The 26,354-nt window shown below is 39.5% G+C and overlaps 6 protein-coding genes across 6 annotated transcripts; 4 read left to right on the forward strand and 2 right to left on the reverse strand.

Moving 5' to 3' along the window:
- Positions 1-502: 502 nt before the first annotated feature.
- On the forward strand, positions 503-3,723 carry LOC106382870 (rhamnogalacturonan I rhamnosyltransferase 1). Its single transcript, XM_013822950.3, has 8 exons — positions 503-1,415; positions 1,486-1,553; positions 1,660-1,748; positions 1,848-2,013; positions 2,266-2,555; positions 2,630-2,834; positions 2,914-3,071; positions 3,168-3,723. Exons 1-8 carry the CDS (start codon positions 1,109-1,111, stop codon positions 3,427-3,429), a joined length of 1,545 nt encoding a protein of 514 aa, XP_013678404.2. The 5' UTR covers positions 503-1,108; the 3' UTR covers positions 3,430-3,723.
- A 9,166-nt stretch (positions 3,724-12,889) lies between these two features.
- LOC125609185 (UDP-arabinopyranose mutase 1) lies at positions 12,890-14,991 on the reverse strand. Its single transcript, XM_048780287.1, has 4 exons — positions 14,586-14,991; positions 13,746-13,996; positions 13,490-13,658; positions 12,890-13,423 (listed from the first exon to the last, which is right to left on the reverse strand). The coding sequence occupies exons 1-4, from the start codon at positions 14,925-14,927 to the stop codon at positions 13,112-13,114; spliced, it is 1,074 nt and encodes a 357-aa protein (XP_048636244.1). The 5' UTR covers positions 14,928-14,991; the 3' UTR covers positions 12,890-13,111.
- A 1,691-nt stretch (positions 14,992-16,682) lies between these two features.
- On the forward strand, positions 16,683-18,285 carry LOC125575337 (uncharacterized protein C9orf85 homolog). Its single transcript, XM_048780290.1, has 7 exons — positions 16,683-16,935; positions 17,033-17,154; positions 17,236-17,288; positions 17,399-17,462; positions 17,572-17,614; positions 17,718-17,765; positions 17,877-18,285. The coding sequence occupies exons 1-7, from the start codon at positions 16,855-16,857 to the stop codon at positions 18,117-18,119; spliced, it is 654 nt and encodes a 217-aa protein (XP_048636247.1). The 5' UTR covers positions 16,683-16,854; the 3' UTR covers positions 18,120-18,285.
- A 225-nt stretch (positions 18,286-18,510) lies between these two features.
- On the forward strand, positions 18,511-21,190 carry LOC106382872 (COBRA-like protein 1). Its single transcript, XM_013822953.3, has 6 exons — positions 18,511-18,898; positions 19,226-19,305; positions 19,377-19,833; positions 19,912-20,068; positions 20,161-20,444; positions 20,525-21,190. Exons 1-6 carry the CDS (start codon positions 18,802-18,804, stop codon positions 20,824-20,826), a joined length of 1,377 nt encoding a protein of 458 aa, XP_013678407.2. The 5' UTR covers positions 18,511-18,801; the 3' UTR covers positions 20,827-21,190.
- On the reverse strand, positions 20,959-23,452 carry LOC125609184 (eukaryotic translation initiation factor 3 subunit M-like). The gene is made up of 10 exons (XM_048780286.1): positions 23,231-23,452; positions 22,903-23,032; positions 22,678-22,816; positions 22,381-22,593; positions 22,146-22,284; positions 21,902-22,052; positions 21,701-21,810; positions 21,535-21,632; positions 21,377-21,446; positions 20,959-21,296 (listed from the first exon to the last, which is right to left on the reverse strand). Exons 1-10 carry the CDS (start codon positions 23,321-23,323, stop codon positions 21,189-21,191), a joined length of 1,251 nt encoding a protein of 416 aa, XP_048636243.1. The 5' UTR covers positions 23,324-23,452; the 3' UTR covers positions 20,959-21,188.
- Positions 23,453-23,586: 134 nt separating this feature from the next.
- LOC106380167 (60S ribosomal protein L39-2) lies at positions 23,587-24,182 on the forward strand. Its single transcript, XM_013819976.3, has 3 exons — positions 23,587-23,686; positions 23,776-23,879; positions 23,966-24,182. The coding sequence occupies exons 1-3, from the start codon at positions 23,684-23,686 to the stop codon at positions 24,012-24,014; spliced, it is 156 nt and encodes a 51-aa protein (XP_013675430.1). The 5' UTR covers positions 23,587-23,683; the 3' UTR covers positions 24,015-24,182.
- The last annotated feature ends 2,172 nt before the right edge of the window (positions 24,183-26,354 follow it).

Here is a 26,354-nt window from a genome sequence, read left to right on the forward strand (position 1 = left end):
GGAAATAAATATTAAGATGACACCCATGTTTATACTCCATTTGTTTCATAATAAGTGTCATTTTAATTTTTTTTTTTTGTTATATAAAAATATCAATTTACAATTCTAATGCAAATTATACTTAATTTCAACTGAAAATTAACTGTAAATTGTATTGATTTTATAAATAATTTTATTTATCTCAAATATTATTAGTCAGAAAAGTGTAATTAATAACAATTTACATATATTTCAGTAACTTTTTTAATTTGTGCGAAAAATATCATAGTGACTCTTATTCATAAACGCAAGGAGTATTATTTATTCGTATCATATAAAACATGAACGTATAAGACAAAGATTAAGTCAGTGAAGTATCTTATCGTTGATATATATAGATAATTTACTTACCATAATCTGTACAATTAGTTGGCTAAAAAGGAAACGAATGCAACTTGAAGATTTTTGTTTCCTTCATAGATTATACCATGAAGAAGCTATATGATATTTAACAATGGCTTCAACTGTTAACACAGAACGGTCACAAACAAACAAAAAGACTACCGACAAAATAAAAGATATCAAAAAACAAATTATCTTTTGCCACATTCTTGTCTCAATCTTCCTCTTCTTTCCTCCCAATCTCTTTAACTAGCTTCGGTTCAGTTTCCGGTGATCACCAACCGGATCTGGTCCAAGAAAGAATCTCGTCGACAATATCAACAAGCATTCTCTCTCAACCAACTCTGTCTCCTCCTTTTGATTGCTGCTTTACTTACTTTTAGCTCCAACGATGGCCATTGCATTAGTTTCCTTGTAATTTGGAGAGTTTTCTCATAGAACTTGAGATCTGTTTTTGGTTGGTGAGATTGTTAATGCGTTGAGAATTGTCGGTTCATAAACTCAGAGATTATGAGAATGCGGTCGTGTTAATCCGGAAATTGTGGTTGACTTGAGTGAGAGAGATTCTTGATTTTTTTCGAGGAGTAATAACAATAAATGTTTCCCCTGGTTTTGCGTGGTGATGATTACACTTACCTTGACTTAATGATCTGATTAGTCTTCTTATAGAGACTTAAAGCGTGGAATCTATTTGATGAACCCCCCCCCCCTGTGAGGAGATTTAGAAATGTGTAAAGCGGAGAAGTGTCTATACCACAGGAAGCTCTTAGAGATGAAGGTTAAGTATCTAGGAGAAACCAAGATTGACAAGTTCAAGATCTCCTTGGTTTTCAGGTCTCGTATGAGCCTATGGATGATTCGGGTTATGACCATACTGTTGATATGGAGTTGTTTTGTTCATTTGGTTGCTTTGGGTGGGATGTGGGGACCAAGGTTGCTGAAAGGCTGGCCTTGTTGGCTCAGCCGCCATGAGTTCCCAATGGCTGCACAAGAAATGGCTTCTCTTCCAATGAAAATAGCCCTCCCTCCTAAAAGTAAGCATGTTTTCTTTCTGGTTACTTATACCAATGTTTATACCTTTGTGTACTCTTTGTTTTCACTCAGGGATATATCATAACAATGGCTATCTTATGGTTTCTTGCAATGGAGGACTCAACCAAATGCGAGCTGCGGTAAACATCAGAACTAATCTGTTTGCTTTGTCAAAGGATCCTTATCAAAAATGTATTTACATTTCTTAATAGATATGACTTTTGAACTCTGCTTTCTTTTTTTCAGATATGTGATATGGTCACTATTGCAAGGTACATGAATGTCACACTTATTGTCCCAGAGCTTGACAAGGCCTCTTTCTGGAATGATCCTAGGTTATCATTTCCATCCATTTCACTCAGAGTTTCTTTCTGAATTACTTATTTTCCATAATTGATAACCTCAAGTTATTGATCGGATTCTCATGTTGACAGTGAATTCAAAGACATATTTGATGTGGACCACTTCATAACTTCTTTGAGAGATGAGGTTCGTATACTCAAAGAGGTTCCTCCAAGGCTTAGGAGAAGGGTCGAACTCGGTGTGTACCACACCATGCCTCCTGTTAGCTGGTCTAACATGTCCTACTACCAAGACCAGGTTCTTTTCTCGGTCACATGTCCTATGAACTTTATATGATTAGTCTTCTACAATGTTCAAAAAATCATTAGGCGGTAGTTAGGCGTCTTAGAGAGAATTACGGTCCAACGTGTTTGATTTTGACCGATTTTTTAAAAATTAAAACAAATGTTTCGTTCAAACCCGATTTGACCGGTTTTTAGAACACTTGTCTTCTATATACCCAAGTGGTTTCTTTCTCATAGCTTCTTGTACTTGATCCTTTGGAGACAGATTCTTCCCTTGGTGAAGAAGCACAAGGTCTTACAACTGAACAAAACAGATACTCGGCTTGCCAATAACGAACTTCCTGTCGAGGTTCAGAAGCTGAGATGTAGAGTAAATTTCAACGCTCTTAGGTTCACTCCAAAGATTGAGGAACTAGGTAGAAGAGTAGTCAAGATTCTGAGGGAGAAAGGTCCCTTTCTGGTTCTCCATCTCAGATACGAAATGGACATGTTGGCATTCTCTGGTTGCTCTCACGGTTGCAACCGCTACGAAGAGGAAGAACTCACAAGAATGAGGTTAGACAACATTTCTTCTTGTATTAAAAGTTCTTTATGATATTGATGTTTATCATTCATTTTTCATTGCATAGATATGCTTATCCATGGTGGAAAGAGAAAATAATAAACTCAGAGTTGAAGAGGAAAGAAGGTCTTTGCCCATTGACTCCTGAAGAAACAGCTCTGACACTATCGGCCTTAGGCATTGACCGTAATGTTCAAATTTACATAGCTGCCGGAGAGATATACGGTGGTAAAAGGAGGTTAAAGGCTTTAACAGACGTCTTTCCAAATGTGGTTAGTATAAAAAATGCCTGAAAGATTCACTCAATAGTGTCAGTAACTGATGATGATCTTCTTTGATATTGAAAACCAGGTCAGGAAAGAAACTCTGCTCGATTCGTCTGATTTGAGTTTTTGTAAGAACCGTTCTTCTCAAATGGCTGCTCTTGATTACCTGATCTCTCTAGAAAGTGATATATTCGTTCCTACTTATTATGGGAACATGGCCAAAGTCGTGGAAGGTCACCGCAGGTGAATCATTATCAATTTATCACTGTTGTAATCTAAAGAAAATATAATGTTTCTTTTATCAATGACTAATATATGCACTTAATTCCTCATCCTCAGGTTCTTGGGGTTCAAGAAAACGATTGAGCTAAAGAGGAAGTTCTTGGTTGATCTAATAGATGAATACTATGAAGGACTGTTGAGCTGGGAAGTGTTTTCGACCAGGGTGAAGGCCTCTCACGGTACAAGAATGGGAGGTCCCAAGAAGCGGCTTGTGATTCCGAGTAAACCTAAAGAAGAAGACTACTTCTATGCTAATCCATATGAATGTCTTCAGCTATTACGTGAGAGTAGTGGCAATTCACCAGAAGAAACAATGTGATCTGATCCACACCATTGTCGATGGAGATCATGGAGCCGGAGATCTTTGGATTGTATATCAATCTGGAAGATGGGGTTTAAAAGGGGACCAATCACCCCCCCCAGTGAGACGTTATTTGAGGTTCTTTGGTCTACAGCGACTTTCTGAAGAGCTATCAATGTTTTGAGGGAAGTGTAAGAAAATAAATGCTTTACCCACAAGATAGAAGTCATCTTTTTTTTTTTTTTTGTAACACAACTTTCATTAAACCTAAACTCCAAAAGTCAGGGGAGCCATTACAGAGGATTCATTCCAGAGAGCCTGCTTTGCCAGAGCATCAGCATCTCTATTCTTACAACGTTTGATCCAGCCAAAAGAAATAGATGTAAAGGCCTCTGATAAACAGAGTATATCAGCAACAATGCCATACAGTTCCGCCGTCGGGGGTCCTTTGTTGAGCGTTTTAACCAGCTTGAGGGAGTCTGACTCGCAGCATACATGAAGGATTCCCTTTTCAATGCAGCATATTAGAGCTTCTCGCAAGGCCAGTGCCTCAGCTATCAGTGGGGAATTCACAAAATGGCAATGAGCTAGGAACGAGCTTCTATTCCCATCCCTATCCATCACCCAGCCTAGTCCCGCTAGTTGTAGATCCTGGCGCCAAGCGGCATCAGATTGGATTCGGGTTGAGTTGTCGCTTCGGTTGAGAGTAGAGTGACTTGTTGGAGCGGGAGTTCCTTTGTTTTGGTCCCCTTGTGATGACCTCTGTCCTGTCAGCCATTCTCGAGCCGCTACTGTAGCCTTGGTGATGATTGCCTCCGGGGTTGTGTCCTTGTTGTTAAAGACATAATCATTCCTTGCCAGCCAAATAAACCAGAGTATCCAAGGGGCCAGTTGGCCTGATGTTATGCCTGTAGGTGGAAGGCAAGTCTCTTTGCAAAGCGTAGGCCAAGCACCAGCTAAATCTACCATTCCTCTAGTGTCAATGCAGTTTGAGAATGGGGCTAGCTTCCAAACCTTTTGTGCTATCCCGCAGTGAAGGAACAGATGATTGGTAGATTCTGGGGTGTTACATCTCTTACAGTTGAGAGCGCTAGTTATGTTGCGTATTGCCAAGCTTTCTCCTACAGGTAGGGCTCCACGGAAAATTTTCCATAGAAACAACTTGATCTTCGGGGCTGTATGCAGTTTCCAGACGCCAGAGTTCCAGTCAACCGTCACTGCAGGACGTTCCTCCTCCGGGTATGTTGATCTTTCTAGTGCCTTTCGGTATCCTGACTTGGTCGTGTACTCTCCTGATTCCGTGCCCAACCAGATGAGTTTGTCTGGGGCGCCGGTTCTGCTCGGTTTTATGCTTAGGATTCTGCTTTCTTCGTGCGGTACCAAGCTTCTTATAGCCTCTCTGTTCCAGTCGGACCCATCGGGTAAGAGAAGGCAGTCTACTGTGAGGTCCAATTGATTTGCCGGCGCTGGTCCCATGGGTCTAGCTTGCTCTGTGTAGCTTAGCCATGCATCACTCCAGATTTTTATTGACTTGCCATTGCCCACGGCCCATCCCGAGTTGTTGCAGATAAGGTCTCTGCCAATTAAAAGGCCCCGCCAGCCGTGGGACTCTACTGATTTGTGTGTGGCCTGCAGGAAAGAGGTTTCTGGGCAATATTTTCCCATCAGAACCCGACTCAAGAGGCATGAGGGGTTGTGGATTAATCTCCAGCTGAGCTTTGCTAAGAAAGCATCATTGAAGCTCTGGAAGTCCTTAAAGTTCAAGCCTCCGTTGACCTTTGGTTGGGTCATTTTATCCCAAGAGACCCAAGCCATTTTCCTATTTCCATCCTTATCCCCCCACCAAAAGCGTGTCAGCGCAGATTGAATCCGTTGGCATAGTGAGACGGGTAGCTTAAAACAGGTCATGGAGTAAGAAGGGATAGGGGTCAGCACACTGTGGAGCATGACCATCTTCCCGGCTGGTGAAAGATGCCTGTTCGACCATCCGCTCGCTTTGACTTGTATTCTGTCTACTATCGAGGAGAATAGATCCTTCTTCTTCCTTCCAAAATGTTCGGGTAGACCAAGATATTTTCCTAAACCCCCCACCTTTTGGATATTCAATATCGCTTTCATCTTTGTCTTCAGGGCGACAGGGGTCTTGCGGGAGAAGGTAACCGACGACTTTTCTGTATTTATGGACTGTCCGGATGCAGCTTCATATCGGTTCAGGATGGTTTTTAGTGCTGATGCGCTCTCCTCATTTGCTCTCGTGAAGAACATCGTATCGTCCGCGAAGAGGAGGTGGTTTACTTGTGGGCTTCCCCGAGCCACTCGAACCCCTGTCATTTCTCCACTTTCTTGTGCTCGGTTACACAACCCCGAGAGAACTTCCCCACATAAAATGAAGATATATGGTGAAAGGGGGTCTCCTTGGCGGATTCCCCTACTCGGTTTAACTCTTCCTCTAGGCGAGCCGTTAATGAGAAAGGCGTAGGTAACGGATGAGACACACTCCATAATCCACTTTACCCATGTCGGATGGAATCCCAATCTTTCAAGGACAAGTTGGATAAACTCCCATTCGAGCCTGTCATAAGCTTTGCTCATGTCCGTTTTAACGGCCATTGAGCAAATCTTCTCGGCTTTGGAGGTTTGGAGGTAGTGGAGAACTTCATGGGTGATCAACACATTGTCGGATATTGCTCTCCCGGGAACAAAGGCGGATTGAGTTTCTGAGATGATAGAGGAGAGGAGAGGTTGAAGTCGCTTTGTCAAGATCTTGGATATGATCTTGTAGTAGACATTGCACAAAGCTATCGGCCTATACCCCGCCACTGTTTGAGGGCTGTGAACTTTCGGGATTAAGCGAACAAAAGTTTCATTGATCTTCGCTGGGAGCTTTGCAGAGACAAAGAAGTCTTGTATCTCGTCTACAATATCTCGCCCAATCGTGTCCCAATTGGAGTGGAAAAAACCAGCCGAGAAGCCGTCCGGTCCCGGTGCTTTATCTGCGTGGATCGAAAATACTGCTGCTCTGATTTCTTCCGCATTCGGGATCTGTATCAATCTCTCATTTTCTTCGTCTGATACTTTTGGTTCTAGCGCCATATTCACGACTTCTTCTCGTTCTCCTTCTGAGCTTGTGAACAGATTATTGAAATACTGGACAATTACGCGCGCAATTTGATCTTCCTTGTACACTGGATTCCCAGCCATATCTTCAATAACCGTGAGGTCATTTGCTCGTTTCCTGTTTTTTGTTGTGGCGTGAAAGAAACCAGAGTTACGGTCTCCTAGCTGCAGCCACAACAGCCTACTCCTCTGTCTCCAATATGCCTCCTCTGCATTGTAGGCCGCTTTCAGCTCTTTGGAGATCTTGTTGATGAGTTCCGTATCATTTATAGGGCTTGTTTGTGCTTCTTCCAGTTCCTCCCGCTTGCTTTCGATCACCAGGCGGCTGTTGTTTTGCTTGGTTTTGTTCCATCTTGATATTGCTCCTCGCACCAAGCTAATCCTATCAGCCACTGGTTTTGCTCCCGCTTGTCGCCAAGTTTCACGTATCAGTTCTGTTACTTCGGGGTTATCCTTCAACCGCCTGTCATATCTAAAAATTCCCCGGCGCTTCTTCTTATACGGATCAAAAACGGAGATAAGTGGCTTATGATCCGATCCTTCGTATGCTAGATAGGTACATCTCGCTGTGGGGAATCTCTCTGCCCAGCTGGAGTTTGCCGCTGCTCGATCCAGTCTGCAGCGGACTAGGTCATCTCCTCTTTGCCCTCTCCAAGACAGTGGATCACCGGTGTGCTGCAAATCATACAAGTCACCTTCAGCAAAGAACGTTCGCAAGTCTGCAAAGGAGCCCTCCGGTCTTTCATTACCGCCCGTCTTTTCGTCATTGCTGAGGAGGTCGTTAAAGTCCCCGGTGATGAACCAGGGGGCGTCTCTTTCAACCGCTAGTATGACTAAATACTCCCATAGTTGCTTGCGTTGGCGCTTGTCTGTGTCACCATATACGAAGGATGCAAAGAACTTATTTCCTTCAACTTCTATCTCTGTATCAATCAGATTTGCATTGGCTTCTAAAACTTCAAGTTTTATTTCCTATTTCCAAAACAATGCCAAACCCCCGGCTCCATGGCCCGTCGGGGGTACCAAGTCGTAGTATTCATAGCCTAGATGCTTGAGTTTATCTAATACAAACGCATTGGGGTTTTTTGTTTCCATGAGAAAAATAATGTCCGGGTAGATGCTCTTCCTGATCTCCCCTAGTCGTTGAACTGTCCAAGGATTCCCCAAACCTTGGCAGTTCCAGCTCGCTATTTTTAAGGACCGAGAGTTGACGGAGTTTGAAAATCCGTCTTCTTCTTCTTCCTTATCGCCGGGACCATGTTGCAGATGGGCTGGTCATCTGAGTTTTGGGCCGATCCCCTTCTGTCATTGCTATCTCGCGAGTTTGCAGGTGTATTCCTTGCCCCTTTGTTTCCCTTGACTGTTGTAGTTGCTTGTGGAAGTCTCCTACGGCACATAGGTGGTTTTAATTGTTGAACTTTCCTCTTCCTCGAACTTGAACCAGTTAAAAGTTTCGGGCTTGTTTGGGTTCTCTTTTTAGTTCCTGGCGGTCTTCCCGGTTTGCGCCGTTGCTCCGGTTGGTCGTTTTGGTTCACCTCTGATTCGTGTGGGGGAGAAGGTCCCAATCTCAGCAGGGCGGGAATCCTCTTTGGGCTTTCTGGCGTGGTCTGAGGCGTTACTTGCAGCGCAAGTTTTGATCTCACCATCTGCGCAGCAGTTTCCTCTATTTCTCCTAGTACTTCTGCTTGACGGTATCGTTCTCTGCGCGCTGCACTTTCCGTTGGATCGGCTACGGCGGTGTATTGGTTCATGACTCCACGCAGTTCTTCTATTGCCTCCTCCATTGCCTCCTTTGGGAGTTCCTCATGAGGTATCTGTAGGGGAGTCCCCCTAGCAGAGTCTCGATGAGCTCCCTTTGATGCACTAGACTCCTCTCTGTCTATCCGAGAGTGTCCTTGTGGGGTTGTAAAACTTGGTTCTCTTATGTTCTGTTCCCTGCGCCATCCTGTTTTAGCCTGGGGGGATCGCTGCTGTTCCCTTTGATTGGTGTGGAAAGCTGAGCTGTTCGAGGATCTTCCGATATCCCCTTGTTTTCCTTCTGGTCTTCGTCTCCATTGGAGGTTCCTATCATCCGCTCTTCTTGTATTTGTGTCTCTATGGGACCTTGATTCCAAGTTTTTGTGGCCTCCATATTGTCTTTCACGCGCTAGATATGTCCTGGTTCTGTCGTATGGGCTTGGTCGCTCTGAGTCTCCCCGTCTGTGTGAGATTGATTTTCCATAGAAGGATTGTCTTTGGTCATTTTGGCCTATCGATAGCTCAGGTTGTTTGTTGCTCTTCCTACCCTCCTCTGGTGGCTCAGCTTGTTCCCTCTTTTCTGCTTTAGCCTTTAGACACTCTCTAGCTTCATGGTCAAGTCGTTTGCAGTAAGTGCAATGTTTATCCAGTCCTTCATACACTAAGGTTGCGATTACCTCATCCCCATTTGGGAACTCGACCACAGAGTTCATAATAAGGGGAAGCCTCCCATTAACTTGGACTCGCATTCTGGCAGTGAGTGATGTTATTTCAGCCTCTTCATAGATTCCTAGATCTTCTCCAATGCATTTTATAGTCGGTTCTGTCCAGAGGTGAACCGGGAGTCCCTGGACTTTGATCCAAAACGGGATGAGTGAAGGAAAATCCGGAGCCGTGGTGGGGTTCCATCGTTCCACAATCACCATCCACTTTGCGTATCGGTACGGTCGTTTTTCTAGTATCGAGAGGAGGTCTTCTTCCTTTTCAAATTGAAATTGGAACATTCCTTGGCCTAGATCTGATCCAACAGGGCGTGTCTCAGTTGCCCATTTCTCCGTGAAGAAAGGTAGCAGTGACCAGACCTTCTGGACTGATGCATTCGTGACTCTACCTATTAAGGTCAGTGAGTGTTTTTGGAGGAGATATGAGTTCGCGGGTTCCGGTACTCTAACCCGAGCTTTCCGCGGTGCTTGGTAAGGTTCAGAGATGGCCCCTTTTCCCTTCTCAGCTGCGGTGAGTCTTCTGACGTCCATGGTGAGGTTGTGTTGTTCCCTATTAGGTAGATTCCTTCGGAAAGTAGCCACTACGAAAGAGAGCTTATGTAGATGTCTCTACGTCGGAGGAGAGATTGATGTTGGGTCGAGAGGCTGAGAAAAAACGTAGAGTCCTTCGTTTTTCCTTAGGCGTCGTCTGTTTGGTTTCTTAGTGAGTTGTCGGAGAGCCTAGGTTCAGATTGGTCTTTGCTTCGTTGGGGTTAGGTTGTTGGTGCTTCCTTGCTTGCTTGTCGTCGTTCGTCATGGCGGTCCCGCCGACCCGGGTCGGGGGTGTGAACCCGGCGTTTTGGCCTTCACGCGGTGGTGGTGCGGTGGAGAGACCGGTGGATACTTCTCTAACGGGAAAGGATTTGAAAAGATTCTCTGATATTCCGCAGAAAGGTGATCGAAAGAGGAAAGGACCGCTGGTTAAAGCGGGGAATCTGTAGAAGTCAACTTTCTATGGACCTTTCTCGACAAACGTGTCTGGGAGCGAATTTTTCTTATATAATTTCAATAAACAATGTGATCTGATCCACACCATTGTCGATGGAGATCATGGAGCCGGAGATCTTTGGATTGTATATCAATCTGGAAGATGGGGTTTAAAAGGGGACCAATCACCCCCCCAGTGAGACGTTATTTGAGGTTCTTTGGTCTACAGCGACTTTCTGAAGAGCTATCAATGTTTTGAGGGAAGTATAAGAAAATAAATGCTTTACCCACAAGATAGAAGTCATCTCATTATGCATTTTACAAACAAATGTTACAGTTTCTATTCTAATATATGAGCCTTTTTTTAGCAACAAATGTTACAGTTTCTATTCTAGTATCATATGTAGAAGTCCTCTCATTATGCATTTTACAATCAAATGTTACAGTTTCTATTCTAATACATGAGCCTTCTAATATATGAGCCTAAACTCAGAGAATACATAGTTTGAAGCAAAAAAAAAAAAAAGGTAACAAAACATTAATTAAAAAAACATATATTTATATATATATATATAGGCCTGGTTAACGTTGTCTTCTCACATAATGAACTTCTAATTAAGTTTCTTAAACTACTTAAATGACCATCAATTATGGATTGGGCTCCTTTTCCTTCCTTTCATACGTGAAGAATAATCGCCTCTCATTAGATTATCGATCTCTTTTGCTGAATCTGTTGACGGTAAACCTTTTGTTGATCTTTTCTTTGTTCCAGACTCGATAGGTTTTGAACTTTTTAACTGCCAGAAAACATATATGATTATATATAAGGAAACATGCTTATATGAATCTTCCTCACTCATATTTGTATTTTTCACGACTATATTTTCACAATTAACAATAAGATACTGTAGCTATTGATTAATGTGTACCTTTCGTCCCATCAAGAGAGGTTCACTTCGGCTCACCATAAGACCATAATCTTCATATTTGGATCCACCTACATCTATGTTTCCACCTGTAAGTTCTCAAAGACTACAACATCAGCATCACATGGTTATGTACTCATATGTTTAGGTATACTGAGAAGACAAACACATGCATGATGTATTGTAGATATCAACGCGCGCACACACACACACACATAAATAGATGCTTACCATCGTCATAAGAAACAACGCACAAATATATATACAGAACACACATTATATAATACCTAGCTACATACATCATCTTCATCATAAGAAGGGACGCCACAAACACACTTAACATCTATATATACCAAGGGACCTAAAGATATATGTAGACACACATGAGGATCTTCTAATAAGAAGAGAAAAAAAACAGAGGAGAAAACTAAGAGTTTGTCATGTCCAGACCTTGAAGCGCATGATGAAGATTCATCATCATCATGAGGACGAGAAACCCTACAACGAGTGTGATTAACTTTGCGTTTGTGTTCTTCATGTCGTATGCCTTTGACGATATTAAGGAAGCTATTAGTATTTTAGTTGATGTGAGTGAAGCTCATTTATAAGAGTCATCTGTCTATACTATGTATAAAAAAATTTAAAACCGGAAAAGTGAAAGCTAGGGTTTTCCGACAATTCCATAGGCAAGACAAAAAGGCACACTCCTCATCGGTAATTGTTAATGCTAGTGTGAAATAAAATAAAATGTTCCAGCAGTAACATTTGAACGATTTATAGGTGAAACCATTTTTTTAATTATCAAAGTAAATAACTCAACAATTTTATTGCCATCTCTATCCAAATAAGCTGGTTTCACGATACTTTGGTAATTGAGTCTTGCGATTGCCTCACAGCTCTAGCACCAAACGATCATACAGTTCAGATTATATTATTTCATTCAGATAGGATACTAGCTATAATATACTCAACTTGTTGTGTACTTGCGTATCAACCTTTTCTTATGAAAATAACTTTTTATAGGAATGAAATATTGTAAATTTACGTAGATCAAACATCCCTATTTCCGAATGGGAAAATAGAAAATAAAGAACTTAAAATAGTATTTCAAGAAAGTCGGTACCGACATGGAGTATATAAACTGAAAGGACAAAAATATTCTTGAAGAAATCAAGGAGACATGGCATGGAGAAGTTTTCATGAAGTAACAAGGTAGTTTAAGTTAATACTCTCTCCATTTAGTTTAGACTAAAAGCACTAATATTAAGAAAGTTGATACTTTAAGAAAAATAATATTTAATTAATTAGTTCAACCAATTATAAAAAATTGATATTATTTGATTGCTTATACTATCCAGTAAAAGTTATCTAGATATTTAGAAACTACTTACATTTTGAAACAAAAGAATTTTCCTTAAACTATTTAAATAAGAAACTGAGAGAATAAGAAACATTTGCTTATTGCTTGGGGTTTCTGAATGAAGTATCCCCTTTTATAATTCCCAAAGATCTTTTTTAACCATGGATTTGCTAAAAATGCTTTTGTGTACTATACTTAGCTAAATTTGAGCCAAAAAGTCTACTATATAAGTTTTTATGTTTACGAAGAATTTGATACTATGTTCTTTTTGAGACACGAGGGCGGGTCCTCCGATTCAATCCTTGTGGCTTTGTCGTATGTCGTATGTGCCGATGCCACTTTATAAGAAAAACATGTTAAATTTTTTGGGTTTTACTTGAAAAATTGGTGTAAAAGATTCATAAATATTTTAGAAAAAGAATTACTAGATGAGAAATTCAATATCCGGGCTTATGGTACCTAGTGGGGCATTCAAATACTTATGAGGCCCATTATTATTAGCACTTTGCTAAACCTATGGAGAGACATTGCTCCTCAGCAACAGCTCAATTCAACTAATATCAAACATAATTTAAGCCTTGGTTTGGTAGCAATTCCATATTCAAACTTTCTTGTCAACAAATCAGGAAGCAGACTGTAACACCAAAGACTTATGGAGTACTATATGATTTTATTATTGAAACAAAGACAAAAAGCTCAGAGGATAGATTGTCTCGGATCTTAAATAGAGCTACACCATCATCACTATTTTAAATAAACTCCGGCGAATTAACTGAAGAATCGCCGGAAAATGAGATTAAACAAAACAGAGAAGGAAGGGAGGAAGATAGATGATGATAGGTTTGAGCTAAAAACCCAAAACTGCGGTGTGCTCAAGCTTTAGTGGCCGGGTTAAGCTCATCCCAAGCTTCAATCCAAGTGACCATAGCATCAGCAAGCTTGTCAAAGTAAGGATCAATGGGGCTAAGCTTCTCCTTCACCAACTTGGACAGCTCCAAGTAGCATTGTTGAACCGTCACAGCTTCTTTCGAGAGCTTTGCGCTCTGGAAGAAAGGGATGATGTCCTCCTGCCAGAAGATTCCTTTGTACTCTTTCTTCAGGTTCACAAACGGGTTGCTTGCCTTGCTGTGGTAGATGTAGGGAAGACCCGTCTTCACTCCCAATCCCAAATGGTCACAGATCACCTGCAAAAATACAGACCCATAAGAAACCGCTTAAACTATGTAGGAGAGTAGGGAAGTAATAAGTACCTTGACACACCAACCAGCCCACATATCGTCGTAACGACCAATAGGCTGACCATCACCCATGAGACCAAAGTACATAGCAGGGCCAATGAGATCACGGTCAAAGGCCAAGTTCATGCCACACATTGGGAAAAGTGTTCCCTTTGGGATGGTCATGACTGCATCCACATACCTTCACAGTAATGCCATGTAAGCATTGTTAGGTAATTAAAAAATCGAAAAAATGTAGAAAAAGAAAAAATGTTAAAAGTAGTAGTACCGTGTGTTCCTTTCCTTAGGCTTGACGAGTTGAGTTGGGGCGTCGTAATCAGGGATGTTGAGCCAGAGACCGTGGGACACAGCAGTGGAAACGCCCTCACGGAGACTGAAAGGGTATCCACGGACGAAGTCAGCACCTTCACGATAGGGATCGTACAATGTGTTGAAGAAAAACGGAGAGGATGGGCAGAGAAGGTTCTTGATGTGTTGCTCAAGTGCGTTCACTGCTTTTCCAGATGGATCCTTTGCAACCTATATAACACATGACAACAAACACAATAATATGTAATTAAAAAATAAAATTAAAAGATTATTCAAATGCAGCTAAAGCTAGAAGAAGAAAAAAAAAACATGAGGAACAACACGTCACACGTGATCAAACCAACACATTATGACAGCAACATCAATGCTACACTCATGTCGTAACTGAAAAAAAATCAATTCTTGGACACAAGCCCCACGATTCCTTAAAGTGTTTAGGACAACGACATGCAAGATTCTTATGAACTTAAACTGTTACGACATTAGAATCACCAAAACATAAGAGATCATGATCACTGAGTTAGACTATACAATTCCAGTTCAGAAAAAAAAATAGATCGAGAACAATCAAAGCATATGAATGTATAGATCTATGTCAAAATTCAAAATTTTGAGATCTGTTAAATGTACCGACACTGAAACCAGATCTCGCATAGACACAACACAATCCTTAAGACATAACCTGAGAGCAGATCTACAGATTCAGACAAAACAGAACGACCAAAAAAAAAGGAGTATTTTTTTTTTGACAGCACCAAAAGAAAAAAGGAGAAAACTTTGAGAATTGTGGGAAACTTACGAAACAATCGTCGTCAATAGTGAAGATGTACTTCTTCTTAGACACCATGTAACCGAAGCAGCGACAAGCAGAGTCCTTGAAGGAAATGCAGGAAGCTTTGGGACCGAGGATACGGTTGATGTCGTTCCTGTTGTAGAGCTCGTAATCGAACCCTTCGGGAACAGCAATGGTCTTGGAAGGATCTCCGTCCTGGACGATGATCAGATGGTAAGGCTGGAGAAATGGCCTCCACATCTCGAGGAAGTCGAGGTTGCGGATCGTCGGGATCACGATGTCGAGTTCATCTTTCAACAAGGCCGTGTGGTTCAGCGGGATTCCAACGGTATTCGCCGGTTCAACCATGATTGAGAATTGGACAAGGAGAAGAAGAGAGAGGCGTTGTTTGAAACTGAGATGAACTTGAAGAAGAGCGTCGTTGTTAAGTTTTATAACAGATCCGGCACGTGCGATGTATTTGCGTGACGTGTGTGAAGGTTAACACGTGGTCGATAAAGACTCGTTCTAACAGGTCAAAAGAATTTTACCCTTGTTTTGGTGAGGAACTGAAGACTTTTCTATTTTGTCTCTTAATTGTCCGTATTCTATGGGGAATTAATTTGTCTTTATTCGTTTATAAATTCGCATTATAAAAGTAATTGATTTCCAAAAATAGAATCTTATTATTTATCAGTTGTTGAATCAATTTGTATAAACTTACACATACATTTCTTAATTTTATTAATTTTTTATTAGAGCTGTAGTTTGAAGTTCGAGTCAATTGATTTACCTTTCACCGGTAATACTTGTAGAAACTCAGATATTTTTACTAGAAATCACAAAGATTCAAATAAATTTTGTTTATAAAATTTAGTGATTAACAAATACATCTCTTGGCAAAACAAAGAATTTACAACACGATGAGATAATCATTACAATATTATTTAAAAATTGTTAGATATGAAGCAATACTGTTATATTGTTCTCATTACGATAATAACATATTAAGTTAAACTAGTGGTATCTTAATTAAGTGTTTGTGGTTAAAAAATTTGTACTTATTTTAGAAGTTTAACGTGGTTACTACGTTAGTAGGTTTGGCTAACGCTATAAAGGAGATATTCTACCTAACAATTTAATTGGTTTCGGTTTATATTTTTCCTACTTGATTTCGTAAATGTATTTAGTGGCATGTGTGCGTTTTTAACAAACAAACAAACAAACAAGAAAAGTGGTGTGTGCGATTGCGAATTAAAAGATGGTAGATAGAAAACCTAACAATAGTTAATACATTTTGACCGGAGTGTAACATCAATAAAGGTGTTCATTAGGATGCAAATTAATTAACGTAGATCGTCAACGTTATTCTACTTTACTTAACGAAGGAACATTCCCATGTGGGAAAGTTATACAAATTATCTTCTGATCTTGACATTCCTTTCAGTGTTTTAGACGAAATTGAAATATTTCAAGCATGACCATAATAAAATACACACGGATAATAACTGCTCACTAATTCAGTATATTATACGTTGGATGTTATAAAATTCCATAGCTTTTAACGGACAACATTAGTATTATCAATTTTTAGCAAAAAAAAAAAAAAAACATTAGTATTATCAACAACCATCATTGATCTTTTGCTTACATCTCAATAAACATTAAATGAATGGAGTAACGTCGTGGGTCGCTCGTCGATGCACGATGCATATGGTCATTACATGCATCGTGAAAAATCCGAAAGAGTTCCTCTTTTTTTTTTTTTCTCTTATCCATAAACATTACATGAGCATGAACGTGTGATGATTACACAAATACAAAATGTTTGAAACATCCAAACTGGAAAAAACAAAAGGAAACAAGTCATCTAGACAAATCCATATAACTAAGCATATCAGTCTTCCTTTTACATATTGGAAAAATGATAAAGTCAAAAGACTCAAAACCAAACAAATTAAAACTTTTAATAGTTTTGGGAAGTTTATAGAAAACATGCATAAACCGAATAGAGAGAAAATAAAACAAATATCTCAAATGTTATTGATATACATGGGCTTTACATTAGTAGATTAGCCCATCACGAAATTCATGCCATAATCGGCATTCAAAAGGGCCCAATGGACTTGAAACTAAATTTTAACAAAAATAAATAAAAAGGTCAGCGAAAAACCCTAATTGTTTCTTCTTCTTCTTCCCTTGGCTCGCCGTCTCACCGATCGAATCATTTTCTCTGTTTGTTCGTTTACTCGCGCGCTTCGAAGCTCTGATTTTGACAGAGAAAAAGAAGTAAGAGATGGGCTCACGACAGGGACCACCGAAGCATCAGAACAAATTCGCATGGGTACCCAACGCCGGCGTGAAGATCAACGAAACCGTAAACAATTTCTCTCTGCTCGTTCTAACGAAATCCATTGAATACTTTTAAGCCAAACAATTGAGTCAAATTGTCTGAAATTTATGAATTTTTTTAGGAAGTGGGCGGGAGGTTCCGACCGCTGTCGGAGATAACCGGAGTTTGCCATCGCTGTCGGGAGCAGATCGCTTGGAAGCGAAAATACGGCAAATACAAAAAGCTAACCGAACCCGCCAAATGGTATGATCTTGTTCCCTGAATTTGATTGTTTCTCTGTCGAGAAAATTCGAAAGATTCAATTTTTATTTTTATTTGGTGTAGTCAGAAGTGTTTAAAGCGTAATGTTCGTCAAGCATATCACAAGTTATGCACTGGTTAGTCTTCTGTTTCTCTCTCTCACAAGCATATTACCTTCCCATGACATTAGTTAGGTATCTCGGTTTTGTAGTGAAAGTGATGTGTTTTAGTGAAATTCTGATAACAGGTTGTGCCAAAGAGCAGAAAGTGTGTGCAAAGTGTTACTCTTCTTCTGAGCAAATCATGGGAAGGTAATTTTGATTGCTGAATAAAGTCTTTCTTTTGCTTCTGCTAGATACTGGTTTCTTTATATTGTGAGCTTGGTAGCTAAGTTTTATAAGGTAATTGTTTGTTTCTCAGGGATATATATGAAGTAGAAGCTGAACAGAAGCTGCTCGATGAGGTTTGTCTATTTAGTATTTAGTACAACTCTCATTTCCTTCTTATTGGAGCTTAAAAGAAGCTTTACAGGGTTTCGATATTAAAACTTGGTTAATGTGTTGCAGACTATCAAGAATGCTAGGGAAAGAGATCGAAGGACACTTTTGCGTGCTGTAAGCTTCACTCTTTTAACTATCTATATAATATTTCCAAACAAGTAGGATGATATCTTTACTCTGAAGTTTGTGTGAGGCCTTAAAGTTGTGTGTTTTTGCGTTACACAGATGAACAAAGATAGCAACCCAAAGAAGTCAGATGAAGAAGCAACGAGGAGCGATAGCAGCAAGGTTGGTGATGTGTTTCCATCAACATCCCTTGAAGAATATGCAAACAAGTCTGGAAGAGTTAGCGGGATTGTTGGTCATGGCCATGTCGTTGACGATGAAGAAGATGATGATGATGTTGCTAGTGAACCTGAACTAGATGAGGACCACAGTGGTGATGATGATGACGAACTGCAAAAGTAATCGTAGTTTCGGTTGTAGTAGTTCTGTCAATTTTGATAGGCTTGTGAGATTTTGCAAAACTCGTTATGCTTTTAATGTTTTGATAAAGTTTTACTTTGTTACCTGCATATGCTATGGCTATAATGTATTGGGCTGAACTTAAAACAGGCCTCATTGATTTTCCTTATCTGCCCTGTTTGACAGCAACGTGTATGACACTGTCTGGAGATTCTCAAAAGTCTTTGGATTCACTGAACAATAGTAATAAATGTGAATCAGAATGTTTGAAATTAGAAAAGAATTGCAGGCTAAGTTGCATAAATACGTGTGCATTAAGGCACATTATTACACTTGGCATAGCACATCTCCCGCTAAAGCAACTTTCTTTTTGGCTTTTCATTAATCTCTCTACAAAAAGCTGGACTTCTCCATTCTCAATGAACACTTATGAGCCTTTATAATTAAAAGAAGATTAATTACAAAGACTTCGAAGTTAATTGGTCATTACTTGTTTCTGATTAAAATCTATAATCTTTTTTCATGGTTGTTAATCAATTTGACTTATCTCCTAAGCTTTTCTTTTTGCCTTATATTACACCGAGATTCTTCATCCCTGTGTTGTCACTTGTCACTTGTCACTTGTCAGAAGTTAAGGCTAAAGAAGACGAAGAGTTTCCCTCTCTCTCTTTCTGTTGAGAAAAAAATGGGGTTCTTGTGTTCTTCTACTTCTTCTTCAATCGTCTTCAAGCTCGGAGTTTCTTTAGTCTTTCTAGTTTCTTTCTCTAGTTACACTCCTGCAGGTAAGCCGTAAAGATTCCATTTTTATCCAAGTTTTATCGCTGTTGTACTGTTGAGTATACAGTTTACTTTCTAGAGTTTTCTTCAAATCTCTGAGTCTGAGTGCAACTTTCGTTCTGAGGTCCTTATTAATTGACATTGCAAGAAACTTGTGTTTCTAGATGCATATAGAAAGAGAGCTGTTGAATAGTTTTCTTCATTAAGTCTTCATATTAATGACATTTCATCTCTAATGATCTGTTATAGAAAATAGAAAGATAAACTTTGAAGCATTAAAAAAAAAATCAGTTATTGCTTGGTCATGATGTTGCTTTTGGGGGGTTTTTCAGATGCTTATGATCCTTTGGACCCAAGTGGGAACATCACTATCAAATGGGACATCATTACCTGGACCGGAGATGGCTATGTGGTATGTATATACACACACATTATCATCAACATATCTTGAATCTTGATTGTGTTATTTGTTCCACGGTGCAGGCGACTGTAACCATGTATAACTTCCAGCAATACCGACACATTCAAGCTCCAGGCTGGACTCTAGGATGGTCATGGGCAAAGAGAGAGGTTATATGGGGAATGAACGGAGGACAAACAACAGAACAAGGAGACTGCTCAAAATTCAAAGGAACCATTCCTCATTGCTGCAAGAAAACACCTTCCGTTGTTGATCTCTTGCCCGGAACTCCTTACAATCAGCAGGTTGCCAACTGCTGCAGAGGCGGTGTGATAAACTCCTGGGCTCAAGATCCAGCAACCGCTGTTTCCTCTTTCCAGCTGACCGTTGGACAAGCCGGAACCACTAATAAGACGGTCAGGGTGCCGAAGAACTTCACTCTAAAGGCTCCTGGACCTGGCTACACTTGTGGCCCTGGGAAGATTGTCAAACCTAGTAGATTCGTTGGTACTGACAAGCGTAGAGTCACACAAGCAATGAGTAAGTTAATACTGTTCTTGAAATGTAACTAAAGTCAAATTGAAACTGAGATTTTGTTTTTTATATCTGATGTGACAGTGACTTGGAATGTAACTTGCACATACTCGCAGTTCTTAGCTCAGAGGACACCTACTTGCTGTGTCTCTCTTTCATCGTTCTATAACAGCACAATAGTTCCTTGTCCTACATGCTCTTGTGGATGCCGAAACACTTCTCAGCCAGGGAACTGTGTAGAGTAAGTTCTTCTCATAGCTCACATTACCTGATTAAACCCTGTTAGCTTTTTCTTTTAATCTTTTGGTGTATACGTCTTTGATTCAACCACAGCTCAAAAGGTCCAAGGATAGCATCTGTTGTGGTTCCAAATACAGGGAAGAGCTTGTATGTACCGCCTCTGGTCCAATGTACAAACCATATGTGTCCAGTGAGAATCCACTGGCATGTCAAGGTTAACTACAAAGCGTACTGGAGAGTTAAAGTCACCATCACAAATTTCAACTACAACATGAACTATTCTCAGTGGAACCTGGTCGTGCAGCATCCGAATTTCGATAACCTCACTCAGACTTTCAGCTTCAACTACAAGCCCTTGATTCCTTATGCTTCCATAAGTAAGTACCATCTAGAACCTGCAGAGTTCTTGTTTCCTTAGAAAGTTAACAGTCCTGATTTTTGTTTTTGGTTTGTGTAGATGATACTGGGATACTGTGGGGAGTGAAGTTCTACAATGATCTGTTGATGCAAGCTGGACCATATGGGAATGTACAATCTGAGTTACTTTTCCAGAAAGAAGCATCAGCTTTCACACTTGAGAAAGGTTGGGCGTTCCCTAGAAGAATCTATTTCAATGGAGATAACTGTGTGATGCCACCTCCTGATTCTTACCCTTGGCTCCCCAATACCGCCTCATACAAGCTTATCGGTTCTCTGTTTGCAAGAATAGCAGGATCAATCTCCTTGTTACTGACTGCCTTCTTACATGGCATCTTGTAAGAATCATTTTAGTGTAGACTTTATTGCAGTGATCTGAGGAAAACTCATCAGAGAGTATTATTAGCTTAGCATCTCGTCTGAAACACCTGTAATCAACTATTGTCTTTCATTGCATGTCCACACTAGATCCAGTTGAAAAAGTATTCTCAGTCTTGATTATCAAAACAAGATATGTTATTAAGCGAGACATAATGTATAGCAAAACTCTCCTCCACATTGTTTCAGGGACAAAAAAAAATATTCAAAGACTAAAAAAAATCTCTGCAACCAAATGCCAAGAGAGGAACAAAAGCTTTTAAGACTACAACGTCGGGTTTGAGAGCTTTCTGCCAATGAAAAAGGGTTTAATATTTGATAGCTTTTCAACGAACACTAAGGCCTTGAATTGCTGCAGTAGATGATGATGACTGAGAGCCTTCCTCGGTTACCTTGTTCGATTCAATTGTACTTATGACGTTTCCAATGTTATCCTAACACAACACGAAAACAAAAAAAAAATCAGATTAAGGAGATGTGTTGCATGGAAAATGAAGTGAAGTTTTGTACTTACCCGCCAAGTTGCGAGCTTAGTTCGAAGTGACTGCCATTGCTTTGATCCGAATTCACGCTCGGAACAGCGGCTGAAAGATATAAATAATACCATCAAATTATCAACTTGCATACGTATACATATCTATCAGTAAGAAAGTTTCAATCGAAAGGACTTGCCTGACAATAACAACTTGGTTCATCTGATCCATCTTACAATCGATCAGTTTTGCAGTTATTGCCTTCACAATCCATAGTTCAACCTCCTCTTCCTTTACCTGAAAACACACAGAGAAAAGTAAGCAAACTAATAGTCACATTTTTTTCATGTTTTCTGAGTTTTTACCTGTAGAGTGTCTTTAATTGAGGTGTAAGGTATTTTGCCAGACTCATCTGACGCTAAGTCCACTAGTGACAACAATCTCATCTTCGTTACACAATCTTCATCGACAAGTCCTAAGAAACAGGCAGATATAGAAATTAAGGATTCCTCCGGGGATCATATTAGAAGAAAAAAATACATAAAACGGATAATACAAGTTAGTACCATAGCTTTGCAGACATTCTGAATTTGCAGCTTTGAATTCACTGTAAGCATTCAGCCTCTGGGTAAGAAAGATCTTTAGTAGCTGGTAAACCGGGGCATACTTAGTATCCTTCTCTAATTGTGCTACGGCCGGCAAGTCCAATAAATCACACTGCATTTACATTATTATATAAGAGCTATGTCACAACAAGAAAGACGACTCTTACACATCTCAGTCAAATCAAGCTTTTACGAATTATGGTACCTGGAAGATGCTGGAGGCCTTGACAAATTCAATAACTGCACGTACAGCCTCCTCCTTAGCTTCACCCAGGACTTGAGCATCATCATTGGAGAAAGTCGCTAGATACTTCGTCAGGAAGTTAAGGGATTCTTTCACCAAGCTGGAACATTGATAGACAAAATCTTGAGGTTATACTGTTATAACTAAGAGGAAACTAGGGAGAGAATGACTGATGAGCAGGGTTATGTTGCAGTACCTTTTGTTCTCTCTCAGAACTTTAGCAATGGCAAGGAAGAGTTCCCTCTGATCTTTACTGTCAACGTTCCACTCTTTCAAGAAGTTATCGATCTTCTTAAACGAAGGAACAACGTACTCAGTAACCTTCCCTTCAACAGCCAGCGTAAGAGACTTCATGTACACTTGGAAACGAGCATACGGGTGGTCCAGAAGGTTATAAAGATTGAAGAGGCTATACAAAGACAAATAAACCAACAAATCAGAAGTATGTAACTATAAAAAAAACATTAAACAAATAAGCTGGAAAGGATCATACATCTTCAAACGAAGAGAAGCTTTGTCATTCGGCTGTTGAACAACCTTAGAAGAGATAGCGTTCACCATTTCAAGGACATCTTCAGGGCTATTCGCGTTCTTAACAAGGCTGCAAATGATGGTGTAGGTACACTCAAGATCTGAATCAAACATACAAACAACATCAACCTACTGATAATGCAAAAAAAAAAGGATGTGCATTGTGTAATATAATAGAAAAACAAACCTTTCTCAGACATTTTGGAAGAAACCAATTCAGCTGAAGTAACCATCAACGAAGCCAACTCCAACCACTTTCCTGCTACTATCGACTCCTCAGCCTCTCTACATAGCCTGCTAATCTCTGGCTCCGCAGCCTAATCAAACAAAACAAGTTTCCAAAATTCAAACCACAACTTAGAAAATTTGACTAATTGAATTTGTAATATGCATCAGAATCATGAAAAATTACACAAACTATTCAAATTGCACCAATGCAAAGTTAAATCAAACTGATTCTATCATTCATGCTTCACCAATCAGATCATCGAGACGAAAAATATTAGAGATTGTACCTCGGGACCAGCATCAGCCCAGGCGAGCTGGGAAGTAAACTGGACGACGGCGAGAAAAGGATCTTCTTCGGAAGTGGGAACAATCGTCGTCATAGCTTCTTAGCTCTCTCTCTTCTCTCGGCGGCGCTGATGAACAATAATCAAAAACTACAAACTTCTTTCAGCAGCCGAGCAGAGAGAGAGAGAGAGAGAGAGAAGAAAGAAGCCCTAATCCACATTTTTATCTTTCCCGGTTAAGTTAAACCGAACCGGGATCGGGTTCACTTAATTAACGGTTTAAGCATCGGACGGCTGGTTAGCAAGTAAGTAAAAATCGAACGGTTAAGATTGAGCTTTGCTTTCTTTACACCGCGTATAAAAACCATTGACTTCCTCAGACTATTATCATTTGGAATTAGGGTTTTAGAGCTGCCGTGTTCCGCCGGATCATCACCGTTGCCACCTCAAGCAAAGATGGTACTTATATAACTCCTTCACTCTTTTCTCCTCCATATTTCATATCTCTTTTACTTTGCCTGATTAATTTTTACGATTAACTGTTGTAGCCGTCGCACAAGACGTTCATAATCAAGAAGAAGCTTGGGAAGAAGATGAGGCAAAACAGGCCTATCCCTGGCTGGATCCGTCTCCGTACCGATAACAAGATCAGGTTTTGATTTTTCTATGTTTTCCTTCGAGAAAAAAATGTTGGAGTGTTTGATACTGAAGTTCGTTCGTTGTTTATTCTTCACGCAGGTACAACGCTAAGCGTAGGCATTGGCGCCGTACCAAGCTCGGGTTCTAGATCATCCGAGCTCGCTGCCATGACTCTGATTCGTTCGATTTTTGCTATTTTATTTTCGGAATTGTGGTTAAAGTTTTAGTTTTTATCTTGTGGATGTTAAATCTTAAAAGACTTGCGTATTGCATGAATAATATATTATGAGTATCTAAAGTTACACCCTTTCTATTACGTTTTGTTATTGATTTGACTCTGCTTCTAGTTTATGATGAATACATATTATTCGATAAATGAAAATGCTCTGATTCAATCCCTTTGCTGAGGCTTGGGCATTGTCGTCTCTTTTGATATTCGAGCATTTGTTTGTTTATATCTGAGGAAAAAAGAACATTGTTTTGAGATCTATATACAAGCGCACAGATAAAATCTAACATTCCACTCCATAGCAATATGATTTAGCGGCACGTTTGATGGCCTCTCTTGTTCCCATTATCATCCAACACATTTTTGGTTTTTATCAGCTTTGAAATAAATAAAAATTCAGTTCTTTTGAATCTCAAAATGTTTTAGAAAATCTTCTCTATAAAGGAGTAATCACGGAAACGAGTATGTAAGAAGGCACGTCAAAAGGATTGGTCTTTACCTCTTTGTAGTTCATAGAATCTCTCTTCTCTCTTCTCTTACGATTGGTCGCAAATCAAGGAAGACAAGAAACAGATGTGAAAGTGGATTATTCACGGAGAGAAAAAACTGGAAAAAGACAGTTATCCATAATGGGCTTTTCTTCTTGAATTACTTATGGGCTTTTTGTTTATCTGACTTTGAAAGTTTGGTAATGGACTATGTTTTCATTTGATCAAAACTCACTTATTAGGTGTCCAGAAAGTGGCTGTCTGCTATTGGTCCTTTTTATAAATCTTTTTTTTCAGAAAAAAAAAATTAAGCACCCTAATGGATTACTAGGGTTAATGATGCTCTAAGGCCAAACATTTTATTTTTCTTTTGCTCTTTAATTTGAAAGCCAATGTTAAAAAAAAAATTTAGATAACATTGATTAGAAACACGACAGTTTTCTAGCTTGAACCAGAACAAATATTAAACGCCCGGAACAACTGTTAGGGTTTGATATGCACTAGTTTCTAGCAGTAGGGTTTGATGTGCACTAGTTTGTTAAAATAAAAACTCACTTATTAGCAGTAGGGTTTGGTATGCACTAATTTGTTAAAATAAGTAGAAACAATAAAACACTACAGCAGTGAAAGAAAAAAGGCAAGAGTTACAATTGCTTTGGAAATTCTGACAGAAAAGAACCTAATCCATTATGTGAACCCATGACTTCGAGGATGATCATCATGATAAAATATGTACGAACATCCCATCATTAACCTACGGATGAGATTCCCTAGTTGACTTCTTTAAAGATTTTAAGTGATGTTGAAAGATGGCAATGACGACGTGTGAAAATCAAATCGTACTCTGCCTTTGAATATCTTTCTTTTACTTTTCATTTGGCGCCCATTATATTCTTGCTTTTTTTTCTTGCTTTTTTAGAGTACAAGAATCTTGTATATGACCGACCTTAAATTATTTGAAAGTAAATGATCTCATGGGCAGGATGGTTCTATTAATAAGGGAAACTATGATTCCTATAACTCTTAGAGCTGTAGCATATCGTTTCCTTGTTGGTTCCGAAGTATGTACTATATATGTTCAATGTGTAGTGAACGAAACAATAAAATAGTCTTTATTTTGTAACAGTTAACTATTTAACATGAGTCGCACGTACCAAGTGATATCCAAGGGACCAAACATTATAGATGTTAGATAATCAGGAAATGAGCTCATTTTGAATATTAAGATAGAAATAACGAGAAAGTAAAGATTGCATCAGACAAAGCATAATGATTCTTATCTTATATGGGTTCCATACTTTATCTTTTGCAATTGTACGCCCATTTTGTAAAGTAACTCTGCATTAATTTTTTTATGGTTTACGGTATTATTATGGCTCCATTTCTTCTGCCCATGTGTTAAACAAAATGTATTTTCTGCAAAGAATCTAACAAACTAATTTCCAAGGTACATGTACTTGTGAGCTTATAATTACTTTATGGGGTCTTAGATTTGTGAAAGTAAATGCCCATATGAATATATGATTACCACAACTCAAGAAACATTTTAAAGCTAGCATATCCAACAAATGAATAACTCGATATGGGTAAAAGTGCAAATGAAATGACCATGTGCATATGAAAGAAGCTATAAAACAAATTATTCTAAAAGAGTTATCACAGTTTAATCATTAAAATTACTTCTATATATTTCACCTAAACACTAAACATAACACTTGGAATCATGTAGCTAAACAAGAGCTACCGCGTGTTCTGTTTGAACTTTACGTTC

This window comes from Brassica napus, chromosome A5, assembly GCF_020379485.1.
Source record: "Brassica napus cultivar Da-Ae chromosome A5, Da-Ae, whole genome shotgun sequence".
In the NCBI taxonomy this organism is placed as follows: Eukaryota; Viridiplantae; Streptophyta; class Magnoliopsida; order Brassicales; family Brassicaceae; genus Brassica; species Brassica napus.

Coding starts and splice junctions, on each gene's coding strand:
- LOC106382870 (XM_013822950.3), top strand. CDS start 1,109: ATGTGTAAAGCGGAGAAGTGTCTATACCACAGGAAGCTCTTAGAGATG. Junction 1,416..1,485: donor AATAGCCCTCCCTCCTAAAA/GTAAGCATGTTT, acceptor GTTTTCACTCAG/GGATATATCATAACAATGGC. Junction 2,835..2,913: donor CAGACGTCTTTCCAAATGTG/GTTAGTATAAAA, acceptor ATTGAAAACCAG/GTCAGGAAAGAAACTCTGCT.
- LOC125609185 (XM_048780287.1), bottom strand. CDS start 14,927: ATGGTTGAACCGGCGAATACCGTTGGAATCCCGCTGAACCACACGGCC. Junction 13,997..14,585: donor CTATTGACGACGATTGTTTC/GTAAGTTTCCCA, acceptor TGTGTTATATAG/GTTGCAAAGGATCCATCTGG. Junction 13,424..13,489: donor GGGCTGGTTGGTGTGTCAAG/GTACTTATTACT, acceptor GTATTTTTGCAG/GTGATCTGTGACCATTTGGG.
- LOC125575337 (XM_048780290.1), top strand. CDS start 16,855: ATGGGCTCACGACAGGGACCACCGAAGCATCAGAACAAATTCGCATGG. Junction 16,936..17,032: donor GCGTGAAGATCAACGAAACC/GTAAACAATTTC, acceptor GAATTTTTTTAG/GAAGTGGGCGGGAGGTTCCG. Junction 17,155..17,235: donor CTAACCGAACCCGCCAAATG/GTATGATCTTGT, acceptor TATTTGGTGTAG/TCAGAAGTGTTTAAAGCGTA.
- LOC106382872 (XM_013822953.3), top strand. CDS start 18,802: ATGGGGTTCTTGTGTTCTTCTACTTCTTCTTCAATCGTCTTCAAGCTC. Junction 18,899..19,225: donor CTCTAGTTACACTCCTGCAG/GTAAGCCGTAAA, acceptor GGGGTTTTTCAG/ATGCTTATGATCCTTTGGAC. Junction 19,306..19,376: donor GGACCGGAGATGGCTATGTG/GTATGTATATAC, acceptor TCCACGGTGCAG/GCGACTGTAACCATGTATAA.
- LOC125609184 (XM_048780286.1), bottom strand. CDS start 23,323: ATGACGACGATTGTTCCCACTTCCGAAGAAGATCCTTTTCTCGCCGTC. Junction 22,053..22,145: donor AGGCCTCCAGCATCTTCCAG/GTACCATAATTC, acceptor ATGTAAATGCAG/TGTGATTTATTGGACTTGCC. Junction 21,633..21,700: donor CAATTAAAGACACTCTACAG/GTAAAAACTCAG, acceptor GTGTGTTTTCAG/GTAAAGGAAGAGGAGGTTGA.
- LOC106380167 (XM_013819976.3), top strand. Junction 23,880..23,965: donor CGTACCGATAACAAGATCAG/GTTTTGATTTTT, acceptor TTCTTCACGCAG/GTACAACGCTAAGCGTAGGC.